Source organism: Cupressus sempervirens, chromosome 6 (genome assembly GCF_028749045.1).
Source record: "Cupressus sempervirens isolate cs-2001-9-10 chromosome 6, ASM2874904v1, whole genome shotgun sequence".
NCBI lineage: Eukaryota > Viridiplantae > Streptophyta > Pinopsida > Cupressales > Cupressaceae > Cupressus > Cupressus sempervirens.
Genome location: NC_143123.1, coordinates 316,525,007 through 316,545,665, shown reverse-complemented (window position 1 = coordinate 316,545,665; position 20,659 = coordinate 316,525,007). Strand labels below are relative to the sequence as shown.

General features: G+C 36.9%; 1 protein-coding gene across 6 annotated transcripts in view; it reads right to left on the bottom strand.

Annotated features, from left to right (window-relative positions):
- LOC149552460 (Rab3 GTPase-activating protein catalytic subunit) overlaps positions 1–20,659 on the bottom strand; it is a 184,730-nt gene that overhangs the window by 54,303 nt on the left and 109,768 nt on the right. For 5 of the 6 annotated variants that reach the window (XM_089788023.1, XM_089788026.1, XM_089788025.1 and 2 more), the window contains exons 12-13: positions 18,591–18,675; positions 18,432–18,501 (exon numbers count right to left, since the gene is read on the bottom strand). In XM_089788023.1, the coding sequence (XP_089644149.1) occupies positions 18,432–18,501; positions 18,591–18,675 (155 nt within the window). The remainder of the gene's footprint in view (positions 1–18,431; positions 18,502–18,590; positions 18,676–20,659) is intronic. The other variant, XM_089788027.1, reaches the window with a different exon arrangement.

Here is a 20,659-nt window from a genome sequence, read left to right as displayed (position 1 = left end):
TAAGTTTCTTCCCCTCACCAAAAGGAACTAATAGCTGAAAACAAGACTAACGAAACTCCTGTTCTTACTCCACTGTATTTAAATAATAATTTTCACAGCATCCAAACTTACTTCATCCTTTAACTGGTCTTCTAGTTCTTGCCGACTCTGCCCAAAATATCTCTGCAATACTGAAATGAAGAGCTGGGGTGTCGTCCAACTCCTAGGAAATTCTCCAGACTTAGAGGGTTTTCGTCCTCCCAGTCTAAAACCCAGTCACATTAAAGCAACCAGAACTCAGAATGGTTTAGTTCATACATTCTCCCATGTCAATCCCAATGCAAACTCGTGCATTTATAACCTCGGAATGAGGGAAAAGTACCACGTGCAAAGAATGTGGGATTAAAAGTCATTTTCGTCCTGTAGTCACTTAAAGCTATTTATAAAGTAAATAACTTTAAAACATTAAAGTGACTTAACTCTGCATCTTTAATAAAGTCCTGGAATATATTAAATTAAATTCTCCTTTTGTGACTGGATAGCATCTTGCCTGAAGTCGATATTAATCTATCCGGATGTGGAGATAGATTAATTCTGTCGCTTAGAACTAAAATAGAGAAGGGGACATGACAGTATGTTTAATCTGCAATAACATACGGATTATCCATAACCATTGCATTGCTTATCCATTAACAAATGGCAGTTAATGATAATGAAGTTTGACATCTTTGCATTGTGCCTCTGTGGCAAATATATATACCAAGCTGATCAGCTATCAAAAGCATACATTGAGAATCAATTTTATAAACATAACTCCCTTTGTGAATTCCACTCGAATAAGAGCATAGATAATTGCTATCACAACCTATATCAAGTACAGGTACTATAATTGCAGATCAGAGATGGCACCAAGCAAAGAGCATATAACATTATTCATATATCAGAGACGGTTCCTGGACAGAATATTGGATGATTCATAATAGAATATCTAAGACGACATACTTCTGCTAAGTGATCATCCTGTAACTTGCAGCATATATCAAATGGTATAGCAGAGAAGGCTCATAGGGTAATGTGTATACTTTATATTGTTAAATCAGAAACAGCCAGTATACATAAATATTGAATTCTATATTGCTTCTGAACTGCCAAACACATATGGCAGTCATTGTTGTAACTGTGATAGAATTGAACTACCGGTTGTATTCCATTTCGGCATTTGGAATTAGTCATATATATTTCCCTTTTACCATTGCATTATTATTCATACATTTTGGCATTTGGAATTACAGTCGTATAGATTTCCCTTTTACCATTGCATTATTATTCATTAGTGTATTTCCATTATTCTAGCATTTGGAATTACCAATCATATTCATATTTCATTGATTTGTTTCCATGATTCACTATCACATTTCAAATAAACTGAACTTTATATCCATAACCCAAGAAGTGTCCCTAAGTGATCTAAAATGGGACATTACAATTGGTATCAGAGCTAACGAACCTGCCAGCTTGTGGGATGAACATTCAGATTGTAGAAAGTGGAAGCAATTGAGAAACTAATTTAATAAAAATCTTTGAAATATGGGAAAAGATGAGAACTCTGTAACCCAATGCTCCAAAGCATAATCAAGAAACACACAGAAGAAATTAGATCAGTCGTTTGCATCACTAATACCAACCAATAGCAATCACAGAAAATAAAATAAAAGAGAAAAAATGATTATTCAAGGCATCGTGCCCTTAAATATCAACCAAACCTTCCTACTTTCCTTCCAAAGAAAGAACGACAAGAGGTTACTATTGCTGATTTACAAGATCAGTGGCGACAGGAGCTAAAATTACTATATGTATATGAGCAATTTCAACATGAGCGGTTGTGTAGTAGTCATCAACAAGATATCTCTATAGAGGACTAAATTGATCTACGAATAAAACGCTCTCCTAAGAAATATAAAGGTCATCTCATGGACTGCAAAAGGGAAGATGACAAACATAAGCACTATAAGGAATGAAGGATCAATGATTGCAACACAACAAATGCACCATGAGTCTCTTATGTCCATGCATCAGCAGAGAGAATGGAATTAGTTGCAACAAAGAAACACGGTGTAAAACATAAAATCCTCAAAGAAGTCAGAGTGAGAAATGATCACCAAACACAACAAGAAGATGATAATCGGGACATAGTCACTATACACTCCAAGGAGTTAAAAATACCTGAAGAAGAAATCACTCCCCACCCCTAATTTTCAATCATATCTTTAATCACAAGTAAATCGAGCATGCAGACTTAAAAGAACCATGAGTCTGATTGTACAGAAACATACACAGGAGAAGGTATAAGAGAATAAAGTAAGAAGTTATAATTCTGATTATTTGAAGTTGTTCAAACACAACATTCTTTCATCCCTAGTAGCAAATAAGGAGGATAAGTCGACAGTCACTTGGTATGTTCCACTCCTTGAAATTGATAAGTGAGAAAGTTGAAAATAAGGAAAGATGATGATGGTTTGAAGAAATCAGATAAAGGGAGGGCGGAAAAAGATGAATTTGAGTTTAGCAACAGGGGGTAACTTCAAATTACTCCTAATCCATTGTTCGAAAATAAAGCATACAAAATTGATGATAACCCACCCTTTGAGGTGTATGAAGAAGTTAGCCTCAAATTACACTCAGGAAAATATGAGAATGAGTTTTGGGATCCAAGTGCACCTATCATCAAGAGAGCATTGAGAACAATTTAGAATAAAATGAATCATAGTACCATCACCCAGGGCTCTCCTTTCAGATTACCAAAAGATACAATTCAGGAAAAGATACATTCCTTGAATCAAAGATCAAAAGTCAATTATTCAAATTTGATTAATGAGGGTAAACATACTTCAATCATATTTCTTATGCAAGATAAGTACCACCGTCATTGTGTTCCAGTTAAGATGACATTAGTAGAGGATCTATTGAACTTATGGAGATTAATTATCCACATCTCTACCACCATCACAATGAGTAATCATTCTTATCAATGCAGTTATGCTATATAGAGATGGGAAATTTCAAGTTTGGGATCCAGGAATCATCCTAACGAATTTGAAATGCTTGTGCACAAGCATTTTGGAAGAGGGGGAGATTGGAATGTCCCCAAATTGTTGTCATGACCCTTTTTCTAGGTCAATGAATTTTGTTGTGTTTTAGCTTGTTTTTGCTTGTTCCTGTGGGCTAACTGAGTATTCTCTAGGATCAATTCAATTTTTGGCCTAGGTAGTTTCAGTTGGCCAATCGGGGTTGTTTCAATGGGAATTCAGGACGCTTACTATTTTTAGTAAGCCAACAAACTCAACATTATTGACATTTCAAGGTTCAAACTAGGAGCATCTTGTCGAGACCTTTCCGACGAGCTATCAAACATGCATATCCGAGTCCATCTCATCAGAGCTTTTGATGCCTGGAGTTTTAATTGATTTATTAATAAAGTGACTTATAACTTAAATTCATATTATTAATGTCACTTTATTATGTATGACCACTTTATTTTCTTTAATAGGAAAAAGTATTATTTTTAAAAGGAAATTAAGAGACAGAAGAGGGAATGTGAAGGGATGCTAGGTTGTGTTTAAAAGGAGCTTATTTAAGTATACTTGGTTTTGAACTTTTGTTATTCGGATTTCGTTTCTCTCTTAGAAAGTTATTTGGGAGGCTTTCAGCTTTCAGCCAGTTTGAGGATGAAAATCATTGAGCCTAGAGGCAATGGACGGAAAATCATTGTCTTGCTCGAGATATCACATGGGTATCTCATTTGTGCTTCAACATTTCTTTTCTTATTACCAATCTGACTGTATTTTTTGTGACTGGGTATTAAAAAGTCTGGATGCTCTCCACATGCGCCCAGATGTTGTCTAGATTCTCTCTGAATGCTCTCAAACGCATCTCCCGGACATCCGCAGGCATTGGACGAGCTTCCTGTAAGCACTGGTGCAGCATCCAAACGCATCCACACATCCGAAAGCAAGAGAACTAGCATCTGGTGATTTCTTGGACGCACCGGCTGAGATTATCATTAGATTCATTACATACTGAAATTTGAAATTCAAAGATATATATAGTTTGATGCTAAATCGCTTATTTGCAAACAAAAAACTGAATTGTAAACAAAAATCAGAATCTATCTAGTATCTAGTATGATAATTATACTATGTTATAAATTTATTTTTAAGGCAGAGATGCGCTGGACACTTCATTTTTTTTGGTTTGGAGACGCGGAGATTTTCAAAGACTCCATCATGAAGTCTCCCCCCCTTTTCAAAGTCTTTAGAAACTTCAAAATTCGCAAAGATGTGCCTTGGAGGGGGACAAACACATCTCGGGGTAACACTAGATGTGATTGTTGTATTGCACGATTAGTTCTTGCATATCATTAAAATCAAGCTATTGATAAACCACATGGATACATCATAAACAATAGTATGAATGGGCATGCAAACTATTTGACAAATTCGCATAAGCTGAAAGTACTTGAAAAATATAAAAATAAATAGTCCATATAACCAAGATTGCTACATAAAGTGTGTTGAGGCTAGGTGCATCTAGCTATGGGAGAGTTTTATGGTCTGGAAAAAGTCAGGAAAGATATTGTTAAGTTTCAGCATCAGTTAGCCCAAGATTTCCAACCTGATAAAACAGCAAAAATACTCGACATGTACAAAGAGTAAACAAATTACCTCCACAAGTTCACAAAGATTTATCTTTTGTTGATTATGTGCACTTTCATTCAAAGCTACAAAAGAATAATAATGTGACAAAGAAGAAGTACCATGAGTTGGTTCAGGATCTTCTTGCAAAAGATAGGTGCTTAAATATGTATGAGAAGTTTTCACCAGACTATAATCAGCTTATAGGTGAACCAAATTTCAAACAAACTTTAGAAGATAATGAAGAGGAATATGCTACACAAGTATAGGTGGTCTAAACAAGAAGTGCAACCAACTACTAACGATTTGCAGCCAACTCATGATCATAAGAAAGATGTTAAATATGGCACAAGTTTATTGATAGGAAGCATAGAGCTAGAGGTTTCCTGTGGGGCTGTCTACCTAGTGCTCTTAATGGGCATATTGATAACACATTGGAGGAGATTGTACAATCAGCTAATGATAACGACTCTGCATCTTTTATGAGTGCTGATGCTTATTTTATAGCAGACTTAATGGTCTCTGCTTATGTTATGGTTATTGTAATTATTGTAGACATAGTGTTGTCCCTATTTCCATTGCACAATTGGACATGGAAAAAAACACTCATAACACTGATATGTGCGACGACATGTACTCTTCTACCCCATATGCAGCTGATTGCTCTCATACACCTACTAGTTCCAATATGTTAGTAAATCAGCTGATGGTAACTGAAGATTAAATTATTACAGCTTTATCATGCTTTGATGACATAAACAAGGTGTTTGAAAAATACGTTTGGTGAGAACAGATCGAGGGAAAACATAGGGAACTAAAAGAGGAATTTTCACAGCTATTAATAATCCAAGAAGGGCTGGAATTTTTAAAATTAGGTTATCTACACCTACTCTCGGATCGTGATCATCTCTTTGACCTTGCTCAGATTTACTAAGAAGAACTGAGGAAAAAGGAAGCATAAGTAGATGCATGTATTTATGAGCTTGAGAATGTCAAGGACACCCTAGAGGCTACCTTAGTGGCATTTCATAAAGCAGAAAGTCAGTTTGTTGAGCTTAATTAGAAATTAAATTTGGCGCGCTTCATTCTATATCAACATTTAGATTTGAGCATTGAGGAAGTTGTCAGTGATGATAGCATGAGAACTGAGCATTATTCATCTACATTCAGGGGGCGAATTGTACTTAGTGATGAGCCATTGACAGAGGTTGGATTTATTTCTCATGATTATAAAGTGACGAGTGCTCACCATTTTTCATTTGATCCGCACATGGAGGACTTTGCAATGATCTTTTCTTGGGATTGTTATTAAAGTCTGATTTGTGGCTGTTCGGAATTATTGTTCTATTGTTTCCAAAGAAAGTTTTTGACACAAGAAATTATTGTTCTTGAATTGAAGTTTAGTTTCCTTTTACAACTGGTAAATACAACATCTAATTGAAATGAAGTAGTAACATGAACCATTCAAACTTAACCAGTTTTAGTTCAACAATTAACTCACCCTCAATATGGCAAAATAACAATCCAATGACGTGAATAGTCAAAAGGAAAACTCAGAAGTTGCAGATGTTTTCAAACACAACTAATCAATTATTCAGCTACCCCGTATTTCATTCCAGAATGGACCTTGGCAACAATATAAGGAAATGCCTTATAATGGTCTGAACTATAGTCTGGGATTTCACATAAGCAATTTGTAAGATAAAATAACAATGGCACCTGGTGATTGTTGTGGGTGTCCTGCTACCTCACGTGACCAGAGTTTGATTGGTTCCTTGCTGGCCAGTCCAATTAATCAGGCTCGTGAACCCTGTAGGTGAGACCACTGTTCTCCTGCGGTTAATGATAAGGCCACTCGGTCTGCAGTCCCAGTTCTACTACCCACAGTCTATTAGAATTAATACTGATGTTAGTGATGTGATGTGGTTTTCCTTCTAATGATCCTGGCCGGTGGTGCATGTACAGTGAAGTGTCTTATTTCCGTGGGGTATCAGGCTGCTGGGTTAGTTGCCGGCACACCTTGTGACTGCTGTGAACTCCCGCAATCTACTACACCTTCCACCAATGTCCCACAACTTGCTACGGACTTGTCATACCCGATGTATGGTATGCTGCCCACTATATGGAGTGTCCAACCACTCCTTCCAAACACCCTTCCTACCCTTCAATTGATATAACCAGTCTCCCTTATGCTGTGTTAATGACAGATATCAGTAAATCGAACACCATTCTACTGTCAGTCTGCTATGTTGATGCTCACATGGCTGTGAATCACTTGCTTCTATACTAATCACGTCTGGGTTTGAACTGAAATTCAATTCATGCTAACTCCCATTAGTTTTGGAATGTCAACTGTTACTTCCTGCTAATAACATACCTCTTGGTAGCGGATTACACGTAACATTGATGTCTCCAAATGCACTCCTCTTCTGAAAATGAATAGTCTCCAATGAGAGGCTGGAGCTACGTCCAACTTCTCGAACTATCTCAAGGGGTTTCGTCCTCGAGAATAACCAATCACATTTAAACAACCGAGATTGTCTTCAAGATATAGATATATTTCATGCTCTCCATCCCAATGTAGTTCCAAGCTTTATAACCTCGATATGAGGGAAGACACAAACTAGGCAATGTGGGATAAAAGCCAATTTCGTCTTTTAGTCAGTTAAGTTACCTTTGTCATAGTGACTTTAAATCATAAAGTAACTTTATATTTGAACTTTATAATATTAAAGTGACTTTATTATTATAAGTTACTTTATAACTTTATAATAACATCAAAATATTTAAATAAATCACTTAAGTCACTTGAACTTTTAGAAATCACTTAAATCATGCCCTCTGAAATAGGAATCTCTCATAATTCCCCATGGGACCAAACACACTTTCTAAAAATAGAAGGGGTCCATCTCTATTACTCCTGACTCACTATACATAGTAAGTATGGCAAATGGAGTCCAAATGATATCGAACGAAGGCCAAATCCATAAATCCCTGAATGTTGGAAATTGTTCAATCCTCATAAGACCCTCGAACCATCTTCATTAGCCTATGAGGATCGAATATTAGGCTAATCCCTAAAATTCTGATGCTGGCAACAAATGGGGACATTACAGTCCTCCCTTCCCGAGATTGCTTGCCCTCAAGCAATCCAGCAATTACAATGAACTCCAACCTCCACCTGGATCCCAAATGAAGTAGTATACGACACCCATGTTAACATTGAACCAATTGCATACCACTAACACTATCAAGATTCAGGACCAACATAACCTGCAGTATAGCACTCAAAACTTGTACTAATGATGTAGGAGTTAGAATATCACAAGAAGAATTCCCCACAAGAAATATCTTCATCCTGGTCCCCACCTATATAATATAAACTGGACTGGAATCTTGATCAACACTCCCTTGAAGAGACGTAGCTACAGGAGGACCATATGCACTCATGCCAACTGTATCAACCATAGGTGTAGCCACATCAAAATCTATGGACATAGGAACATTACCAACTGCCGCAACACAAAACCGAATCTCTACAGATGGTGAAAATTGATCCCAACTCCACTCAAGTTAGTGATCAACATCAACCTCAAACAACAGATTGTCATAAGACAATGTTGCATCCATGTCAGACGTAGGACTATCCATGAAGTGAACATCAACACTTTGCTGATCGATAGTATAACATGACTCTATCACTACATCACTCACCTCATCAACATTAACAAGTGTACTATCATCAAAGCACACATATACAACCACTTGCATATTGCTAAACTCCTCATTGGATGGCTCAACCGACACAGAAGTGGTTGCTGATATGACAGTATCCTTGCATGCTCCTACTCCCACTATCACTGCATCGCCATCAAATACATGATCCGTGGAATTCATGCCAACAACTACATCATCTGACTTAACCTGACATAAATCCTCATCACATTCCACCTCAATTGTGCCCAACTCATGTAGTGTCTCATAAGAAATGTCATGCAAATCTAAAGCTGCAATTGTATCATCATATTTCACTCTTAGAAAAAGTGATATCATTCTCTACTCAAATCTCGGCTTTGAAATCAGTTGGGTCATCTGTTTGTGATTTTGATTCCTCTCATTCACTAGCACATCCAACTATTTCACAGTACCCTGTATCTCAAAATCTCCCTCCATTAGCAGAGAAGTATGCCCTTTGCGAGTGTAATGAATACCAACCCTTCTGTCACCATCCATAACATTGAAAACCAAGTCCTCTACCTATGGGTCAAAAGAAAAGTGATGAGCACTCCTCATAGTGTAATGCCGATAAAAACTCCCTATCTCTGTCAAGGGCTCATCATCATCAAACTAGAAATAAAAATATGGCTCTAATCTATGACTCTAAACTATTGGTCAAGCAAGATCCTAGGCAACCCTCTCAGCAAGCCCAAACACAAAATCTCTATTGAGAAGCATTGTAGCCAAGGTCTTTGCAAACTTCCTCACCAATCGTCGAATAGCACGAGAGCCCCAAATGAGAGCACCCTCAGATATATTGTATGAAACCTCCTGTAAATCCAAGCTCTCAAGCAAATACTCCATGAATGACTTAGTACAGTAGAAATTATATGTGGAAGCATCAATCTACTCCCCTGCAATCCACAGCTAATCTCTCTAAAAATGTGACAATGCCAACTGTCCAATGCTACCAGCTGTATGAAAAGAAGAAATAGATTCACGTCCAGTAAAAGGAAGCAAATCATGATGAGATCCCGTCTCTTCTGATGCTCTCACCTACTCTGTACATACTACACTCATATCCTAGAGGAATGTGTTTTCCACATCATCACATCCCTCACCCTCAACCGTACAAGAAAACTCACCACAACCATAGTATGTAAGTGAACAGGATCTGGGGCTGGTGTTAACTGTACCTGTTCTAACTCCACGGTAACCTCATCCAACTGTGACTATGACTCCTGAAGAGCCAACTGAGTATACTAAAGAGAGTCCACCGTCACCTAAAGCTCCCGAGTGAGCTCAACCACCTCCTCCTCTTTCCCTAACAACGTCTCATAGCAAGTGCTACCCCACTCCAGAAGGTAATCTCTATCATTAACTAACTAAGAGTAACTATGCTTCAAGATCCTAACAACCTCTTGAAGCGCATGAACCTCTGCTAGGGAAAGACTACTAGCATCGTGCTCATCTGACACAGGAGCACCCCAACCAAATGTAGCTAGCATATGAAGAATAGCATCATAATGATCAAGAGATGAAGCAATGTCACTATCACTCACCTTCAACTGATAAGTCATTTGATGCCTTTGTAACCCCTGACTCCTATGCAAGCTCTGTGAATCACTAACTGCACTGTGATAGGAAACTGAATCAGAACTGTCCACCACAAGATCATGCATACATGTGCTATCGTCCTTGCATAACTCTACATCTGTGATACAACTACTGTGCACCTAAACAACAACTCAAAAGAAAAAGAAGCCCACGCAATATCAATCTCCCCAGACGTCTCAGCATCCACCTCAATAGTAAAATACTGTAAACATCGATCTTGGGACTCATCCAAAACCTCCTCAAAGTTATCACCCAATATCTGAAAAGGGGTATCATACCCAGTGCAACTCATAACATCATCCAACAAATCATCAAAGGTGTCCACAATATCTACATCCCCATCACCTAATAGAGCCTCAACTGTCGTCACCTGACTCTGCACACATGACTCTATGCCAGGCTATGAATCAATAAAATTAGAGCATGAACCCACATCTACAGACTCCGTTGTAACACCCAAATCATCAGCATCACAATTGGGTGACTCCATACATGCATCGGTCCCACCAGAGGAAGCAACTGCCTCCTGCACAAGAGCAACACTATGACAACTCATATACAAATCTCCAATAATAATTCCCTCCTCAAAAGAGCCTGGAGTATTAGTAATAACACCTGCATCAATTGTCTCTGCACTAACTGCAACAACGTGTTGAAGCTTAGTGTTGCTATCCACCTAGGGTACTGACACATCTACTGATCTCTATAAAATGGGTTCATCATCAACACTGCAGAGAGAATTAGCAGGTGTCGTACTAAATATAGGTATATCTACATCATGGACATTTGTTGTGGAAAATTGAAGCTTCCTTCCCTTCAACCTCGATGTCAGCCTTCTAAAGGTAGAAACTATATACTTTGTTGTCCTCTCAACTATCTCTGGATCCGACAAGCTCTCTATCAACCTCTATTGATGAAGCTTAAGTTTTTCCATACACTCCTACAAAGCATTCATTTTTGTGGTAAATTCCTCATTACTCCACCTACTTCTAGAACTACCAATCCTCCTATGTCTGTCCATAGGGAAAAAAACTCGAATGCTGATTACTCCAAATGCTACAGCAAAACTGAAAATAAAATAACTTTCCTACCCCATAGGATGGCAAGAAACTAGGCTCTAAGCAAAGCACTTCACTTTATTTCTCACAAAGAAATACTCTTCCTACCTCCAAAAGAATACAAGTTCAAAAGATTTATCAGATAATTTAAACAATTCAGATTAAACCTTTTGTAAAATGTTTTTGATGAAATCTCTGATTAAAATTTCTCATATACAATTTCCAAAAACCACACAGGCTGGCAGAATACACAGCTCTGATACCACTATAATGATCTTTTCCTGGGACTGTTATTAAAGTCTGATCTGTGGCTGTTTGGAATTATTGTTCTATTGTTTCCAAAGAAAGTTTTTGACCCAAGAAATCATTGTTCTTGAATTGAAGTTTAGTTTCCTTTTACAACTGGTAATACAACATCTAGTTGAGATGTAGTAACATGAACCATTCAAACTTAATTTATGGTTAGGAGTAATGACAAACCAGTTTTAGTTCAACAATTAACTCGCCCTCAATATGGCAAAATAACAATGCAATGACGTGAATACTCAAAAGGGAAACACAGAAAGTGCAGATGTTTTCAAACACTACTAATCAATTATTCAGCTACCCCATATTTCATTCCAGAATGGACCTTGGCAACAATATAAGAAAATGCTTTATACTGGTCTGAACTATAGTCTGAGGTTTTACATAAGCAATTTGTAAGATAAAATAACAATGGCACCCGGTGATTGCTGTGAGTCTCCTACTGCCTCGCGTGACCAGAGTTTGGTTGGTTCCTTGCTAGCCAGTCCAATTAATCAGGTTCGTGAACCCTGCAGGTGAGACCATTGTTCTCTTGCGGTTAATGATAAGGCCACTCGGTCTGCAGTCCCAATTCTACTACCCACAGTCTATTAGAATTAATACTGATGTTAGTGCTATGATGTGGTTTTCCTCCTAATGACCCTAGTCGGTGGTGCATGTACAACAAAGTCTCTTATTTCCATTGGATATCAGGCTGCTGGGTTAGTTGTCAGCACACTTTGTGACTGCTGTGAACTCCCACAATCTACTACACCTTCCACCAATGCAATGACGTGAATACTAAAAAGGGAAACTCAGAAGTTGCAGATGTTTTCAAACACAACTAATCAATTATTCAGCTGCCCCATATTTCATTCCAGAATGGCCCTTGGCAACAATACAAGGAAATGCCTTATACTGGTCTGAATAGTCTGAGGTTTTACATAAGCAATTTGTAAGATAAAATAAAAACGGCACTTGGTGATTGCTGTGAGTGTCCTACTGCCTCACGTGACCAAAGTTTGGTTGGTTCCTTGCCGGCCAGTCCAATTGATCAGGTTAGTGAACCCTGTAGGTGAGACCACTATTCTCTTGCGGTTAATGATAAGGCCACTCGGTCTGCAGTCCCAGTTTTACTACCCGCAGCCTATTAGAATTAATACTGATGTTAGTGTTGTGATGTGGTTTTCCTCCTAATGACCCTGGTCAGTGGTCCATGTACAACGAAGTCTCTTATTTCCGTGGGATATCAGGCTGCTGGGTTAGTTGCCGCCACACCTTGTGACTGCTGTGAACTCTCGCAATCTACTATACCTTCCACCAATGTCCCACAACCTGCTACGGACTTGTCATAACCGATGTATGGTATGCTGCCCATTGTATGGAGTGTCCAGCCACTCCTTCCAAACACCCTTACTACCCTTCGATTGATATAACTAGTCTCCCTTATTTTGCGTTAATGACAGATATCAATAAATCGAACACCATGCTACTGTCAGTCTGCTATGTTGATGCTCACACGGCTGTGAATCACTTGCTTCTATACTGTTCACGTGTGGGTTTGAACTGAAATTCGATTCATGCTAACTCCCATTAGTTTCGGAATATCAACTGTTACTTCTTGCTAATAACTTACCTCTTGGTAGTGGATTCCACATAACAGTGATGTCTCCAAATGCACTCTTATGAAAATGAATAAAGTCTCCAATGAGAGGTTGCAGCTACATCCAACTTCTCGAACTATCTCAAGGGGTTTCGTCCTCAAGAATAACCAATCACATTTAAGGAGATTGTCTTCAAGATATAGATATACTTCATGCTCTCCATCCCAATGTAGCTCGACACTTTTATAATCTCAATATGAGGGAAGACACAAACAACTAGGCAGTGTGGAATGAAAGCAAATTTCGTTTTTTAGTCACTTAAGTTACTTTTGTCATAAAGTGACTTTAAATCATAAACTTTATATTTGAACTTTATAATATTAAAGTGACTTTATTATTATAAGTTACTTTATAACTTTATAATAACATCAAAATATTTAGTCACTTGAACTTTAATACCTCTTGAAATACTTGTTTGATTGCCATGCCGCTTAAAATAGGAATCTCTCCTCATAATTCCCAATGTGACCAAATACATTTTCTAAAAATAGAAAGGGTCCATCTCTATTATTCTTGACTTACTATACATTGTTGGTATGACAAATGGAGTCCAAATGATATCGAACGAAGGCCAAATCCATAAATCCCTGAATGTTGGAGATGAATCAATCCTCAGAAGACCCTCTAACCATACTCATTAGCCTACGAGGATCCAATATTAGGCTAATCCTTGAAATTCTTATGCTGGCAACAAATGGGGACATTACAGACTTGATGAGGAACAAGTGTGGATTGGATCAGAGAGGGTATCATCTATTGTGGAATGGAGATTTGCCATCTTTGGAAGATGGGATCATAATTTGCAAATATCTGACAAGGGTGATTATGGGAGGTTATTTACAAGGGCACAATCAGTTCTCCATTATAGCAATATGTATTTGAGTGGGTTGATTACTTCTATATCACAAAGATATCATGTCGGTGTAGAGTTATGAGGTTATTATGGTGCTAGTTGCTACAGGCTAGGTTACATGCAAAATCAACACGTCCATGGGGATCTTGCAAGGTTGGATGCAATTGTGAGGTTGCAAATTCCTTCAATAGTTTGTATCTCCTCATAGTCGATGGATGTGAAAGTAGTTCGCTTTGGGATCCTAGTATTGATAGAGTTAGCAGTAGTATTGATAGAGTTAGCAGTATAGCTTGGTTGAGTTCCACTGATGGGCTTCAACAATCCTAGCATGGTGAAGATAGGTCAGAGTTGTGCAATAGCACTCTGATGATCTTCTTGGATTGTTTTGATTTTGATGGATACCTTTAATGGCAGATTGGATAGTCACTATGATGTATGCCCTTGCACAACTGAGGCAGGTGAGACAGAATGGCATTGTGAGTTGCTCTCTTTTGAGATGTTCACTCTTGCAACACCTACTTTTGAATTACTCTACCATTTCCAACATAGTGGTATGGTTTATGGGGCAACTTGGCAAAAATTATCCTCTTCATTGGTGCATGCATTACAAGGGTGAGTTAGTGATATCAGGGACATCACACAGGTCTTCACTTGGGGCCCAAGTGGATCATTCACATGGGTGGTTATAGATTAGGAAGCTAGGAGTGATTTGCTGCATTGGGAAGCTTGCTTAAGGGAAATACTTTTATTTGCAATCATATAATCTATCTCATTAAGGGCCAATTAGCAGCTCATTTATGAGAAGAATAAATACCTAAGAGAGATCGAGGGTATCCAAAAGGAACAACAGTTCTATGTTTTTTCTTGGTCATTTCACAAAGTATTGCTCGCTCATTACTATGTACAAGAACTAGTAGATGATCTAATCCATGTACAAGAGGCTTACTGTAAACAATGATTTGACTGAGTGTTCTTTTTTAAACAAAAATTCATTTGATTATTTTATCTAGCATAAATAGAAGTGTTGATATTTGATAGCTTCAGTTGGATAAACCTGTTATATACGTGTTCTTTATATTTGAGATATAAGGTTATTGTTATGAGAGAAAATTTAATCATATATATATATATATATATATATAAAATTAAATTTGTTATTATATTAATTATTTGATTAATGAAGAGACATGTAATTTTAGGTAGGTAGGTAGGGTATGGTATGGGGTCCCCCCTTAGCCCTAGCCCTATCATTTTAGCTAGGTAGGTATGGTATGGGGCTCACATATTATTGTAGGAATGGGCAATGTCCTATGAAGGAACATGTCTATTCATGGCCTATTCTCTATATACAAATCTAGAGAATATTGCATTTGGAACACAAATACCAAATACATGGCAGTGCTTAATACATTGGCAGCGGTCCTTAGGAAATCAACATGGTATTAGAGCCATGGTTTAAAATTTGAAACTTCAGATTTATTGAAATTTGGGGATGACCTTTGAATTTGAGAAACACTGAATTATGATCAAGGATGTGACAAATTTTAAAGGAAGGACACAATCTACAGTTAATATTTTTTTGAAAATCATATACTATACAATGCAATGCAATTGGAAGTGATTGATATCGTGGTGGACATGAAGTATTATAATTCATGTTGTGTGGAAACAAACCTATCATATAAATTTCATTGATTCTCCAGAGGTAGCGCAACACATATCTTAGAGGACCATATATTCACCAGTAGAACAATATATACCTTGGAATGTGCAGTTTGCAAGCACATTTGCTGCCCGAGTCAACTTGAGATTTTAGCCATTCTTCAAAATCCCTATCATCATCATATCTACTGAACTGTATTGCTCTAGTGGCCTTGAATGCCCAATCAGTCTATAAGATGACAACTACAATTGATAATGCACAAACCAATTCAGCAGCAACGAGGCCATATACAAGCCCTAGGAAGCCCTGTTTCAATTTTAAATGACCAGAACCAAGCCACATGCGTCCACATGAAGTAAAATGATCTGAGGTTAATAATAGCCCCGACAAGTGGTCTCGCACTGCCATGTAGGACTCCATGTCCAATAGCCTGCAGTTCGTGAAGACTTGTGATTGGTAGAATTGCAAGACGAATGAAGCAAGAGACGCTTCCTAGAAATGAATGGGAATGAAACTGTGAAAACAGAGCACCGAAAAGGGTTTGAAAATATACAGTAACAATATATATTTTGACTATAGCAATACCATCCTTGTTAGCAAAGCAGTGGATACAATGAGGACATCAGTTTTTGGTAAGCAAGAACATGGGAGCACATAACGAAAAAAAAAAGCATCGGTTAATACAAGCAAGAAAAAAGGAAGTAATTTGGCAGTCATGTAAATCATATGTACAGTTAGCGCAACCGTACACAACACCAAGCAAATTGTGGAGACATTAGTCACTCACAAGGACCCATCGTCTTGCTAACTAGAAAAGGGAACTTTGGCATCTAGGGTGATGTAGGCACATACCTATTAAGTGTTAAGAAGATAGTCGATGGGGCCCACATCATCCTAAGGAAAAGGTAAGTATGTGTGACATTTGAGATATAGATAGGTATAAGATTTATACTACTTTAAATTTCCTTTTTGTATGAGATATATTACTTCAATAAAGTAATTGAAATGAGGTTAATGATAACACTAATAGTATTACATATTATATAGAGCGATATTAAATATCAAATAATATGTTAAGTATAGGTTAAAATATATATTGAGGATTGAATATATGCATATGTTCATAGCATATATTTCAGTTAGATATTATCTATATTTTATAGGATTGATGTTATCATTATGTAAAGTTATTTTTTGTATTCCAATACATACCATAAGAACTATGTGCCTTCATCTTTTCCAAGAATCTCCTTGCAGGAAAAAGACAAAGACTGAGATTCAGAGGGAGTCGGACATTTCATTAGAGGCAACCTTGAAAGAGAGGGATCCAATAATTTAGTTAACCATTGATGATCTCGATAATGTTGATTCAGAGGGAGTTAACCATGTTCTCCAATGATCAATAAATTGTAGCAATCAAGAGGATTGTGATTCATGAATATTCCTTGTGACTATGTGATTTTAGAGGGCCTAACCCCTATGTACATCATGAGCAATGATGTCACCTGTATTTGCAAAAGTTATTGTAAGGTGACAATCTTACAATAACTTCTATTATGAGATCAAATAAATTGAATATATGGTGAATGTCTTGCATCTCAACAATCTGGGAGGCCATGACTCAAAAGTATTTGGTGATATCAGATGTGATATCAAACCTTATTTTGAGTACTTGGTGAATATCAGTGATATTCTGGAAGTCCAATACTCTTGATATCAAAACCCTTTTCAGTACTTCGTGAATATCATGTGTTGATATTTTGGAAGACCAATGCTCATGATATCAAATGTGATATCAAATGGTGGAAATCTTCTGAGATATCAAATGTAGTTATCCTTCTAAGCTAAGAGGGAGTTTTGATTTTTGATAGATTCAATCGGATAAACCTATATGTGTTCTTTATATTTGAGATATAAGGTTATTGTTATGTGAGAAAATTTAGTCATATATATATGATAAAATTTGTTATTGTATTAATTATCTGATTAATGAATAGACATAGCCTATTCTCCTTAGTTACCGATTCTCTGTTGAAATGGCCAAATGCTGGTTCTAATGCATTCGGATGCTTGGGTGCATTAGGATGTTGCACGGATTCCCCCTAAAAGCGCATCCTACGACTGTGGGTTCTTGGTGGATGCACTGCAGCACATCCAGCAAGAATCCACAGGTCCAGGATGTGCTTCCTAGGAGAATCCGGCAACCATCTAGGCCCATCTAGAAAGCACCCACAGCCAAAACGCCTTTTAGATGTCAATTTTAGCATGTATTTAATTGATGATGATGAGAATATGGATTTTTTTGAGAATCCTTATGATTCTAAATGACTGAATTTGATTAGTGAATTTGAAGTTGAACTATCAATGGTGAAGCATCATGCTAAGGAATGGTTTATTTTTGTATATTTCTTGCATTTCTTTGTATACATAAATTTTAGTACTTATATATTATTATTATTATTATAAATATATGGACGCATCCAAAATCCAAAAAAAAAAATTCCACACATCAGCATCCCGCTCCCGCATCAGCATCAAAATCAGCATCAGTAACTTAGCTATTCTCTATATATAAATCTAAGAGAATATTGCATTGGGAACACATATACCAAATACATGGCAGTGCTTAGTACATTGGCAGCGGTCCTTGGGAAATCAACAAGAAGAATAAACCGAAATTGAATTAACTGGAAGAAACAGAAAAGAGATTTGTAATCAGCATAAATTTACGCTTTGTTAGCACTTTTACAGCCAACTTGTTTTGTTATATGATTGTCAACTGAATATAGTAAGTTATAAACAGTTGCCTAATGGTCAATATCTAACTGACAACTGCTGCTCCTTAAGACGGAAAAACAAAAACAATGCAACAATTAACAAAATGAAAGGATTTTCCATACTTACAGCAACAATAAACAGTTGTTCAAACAAATCAGAAGGTGTAATGTCCTCTAAATAGCTTATGGTACTTTCACTGTAATATAAAACACAATACAAAAATATTTAATAAAATGTGTCAAACTACAGGCAATCAAAGCCAAAAATATCACAAGAGTTAGTTACCCGGCCAAATCTTCATCAAATAGTGGTGTCTGTTTAGCAGCAGGGATTGGTTTTGCAGACTCCCATAGTTCACGCCATAAGTTGTCTTGCATAACAGAAACATTTATATATTAGCTCATCTTTGAGAAAAAACATAAAACAATACTTTTCTGTCAGAATGATTACCACATTGGAAAAGTTCATATGTTCTGAAAGAGGATAAGTTCATTAAATTTTAGGATTTCAAAAAATGTTTAGAATATTCAAAACCATTTATTAGGCATTTCACAGCTTGAGAATGTGAAATAACAGGACAGACAAGATGGCATCATTCACGAAAACCTATTGATTGAACAAGAGTAGTTTTAAGGATTTTGAGTATTTGATTGAGTATAGAAAGCTATGCATGTGTTAACAAATTATATTAGTTTTAATAACAAACTAATGTTTAAAGTTCTGTAAAAGGCAAAAAGAATTTCAAAAGGAAGTTCCAGTTGGTACCACTGCCTCTTGGTTGCTGCAAGATTAAATTTGATACAGCTCTTTGGGAAAAAACGGGTAAAGAACCGCATGATTGCCTCAATAAGGGTTGAAAAGTGCACCTTTTTAGTGAAGGCTATGAATACAAAAGAGGCGCTGTTAATGAGCCAGAGTATATATTAGTGCACACAAATGACAAAAGATAAATGACAAAAGATAATCCTATCATCATGAAAGATATCAATTTTCTTGAAAAAGATCCTTACACTACTATAGATTCTATAATAGAGGTGGTCACCCTAAGCTGGAAGTTATAAAGTATTCTCAACAAAGCACAAGACTTGACTTGCAGTTTCAGGTCACTTGATTAAAACACTGCTAGCGAGGGAAAAGAAAAGAAAAACACCTTTGGTAATACCAGCATGGACCAAGATCCTCTTTGAGAATCGCAAGGTTGAATTGAAGAATTATCAATGCCTTCTATGTATATTTTGAAATCAGCTTACTGTTTCTTTGTAGTGTCCTCTTTCTAACAAAGGTTGTATAAGTTTATTGTTAGCCTATTTCTCCATGGTCCCGTAGGCTAACTAGGACATTTAAGGTGCTTAAGTATCAATTGGCTTAGGCAATTTTCATTGCAGCTCAACCTGAGGTGTCTAGATGTAGCTTCGAGTCTACTTAATATTTATAGTAAGTCATTTTGCAGTTGGTACCACTGCCTCAAGGTTGCTGCAAGATAAAATTTGATACAGCTCTTTGTGGCAAACTGGGTAAAGAACTGCATGATTGCAAAATTTGATACAGCTCTTTGTGGCAAACTGGGTAAAGAACTGCATGATTGCCTCAATAAGGGTGAAAAGTGCACCTTTTTAGTAAAGGCTATGAATACAAAGAGGCACTATTAATGAACCAGAGTATATATTAGGGCACGGAAGCGATAAAAGCTAATCCTATCATCATGAAAGATATTGATTTTCTTGAAGGAGGTCCTTACACTTCTAAAGATTCTATAATAAAGATGGTCACCCTAAGCTGGAAGTTGAAAAGTATTCTCAACAAAGCACAAGACTTGACTTGCACATTTTCAGGTCACCTGATTAAAACACTGCCAGCAAGGGAAAAGAAAACAAAAAGACCTTTGGTAATACCGGCATGGACCAAGAAACTCTTTGAGAATTGCAAGGTCGATTTGAAGAATTATCAATGCCTTCTAGTATATTTTGAAATCAGCTTATTCCTCTTTCTAACAAAGGTTGCATAAGTTTATTGCTAGCCTATATCTCCATGGTCCCGTAGGCTAATCAGGACATTTAAGGTGCTTCAGTGCCAATTGGTTTTGGCAATTTTCATTGCAGCTCAATCTGAGGTATCTAGATCCAGCTTCGGGTGTACTTAATATTTATAGTAAGTCATTTTGCACATGGTCCAAATCTTCAGTGACAATGTCATATCCATGTTAGATGATTAATATTGACAGAAGATTTTAATATCACTGATATGATTTATCAATGCACTAATAAAGTTAGTTTATAAAGATAAATATTTACAATTAACTTATTAATGCAGGACCATAGTTAAGTAGTAAACATTTAAATATTAAAGTTTATTTA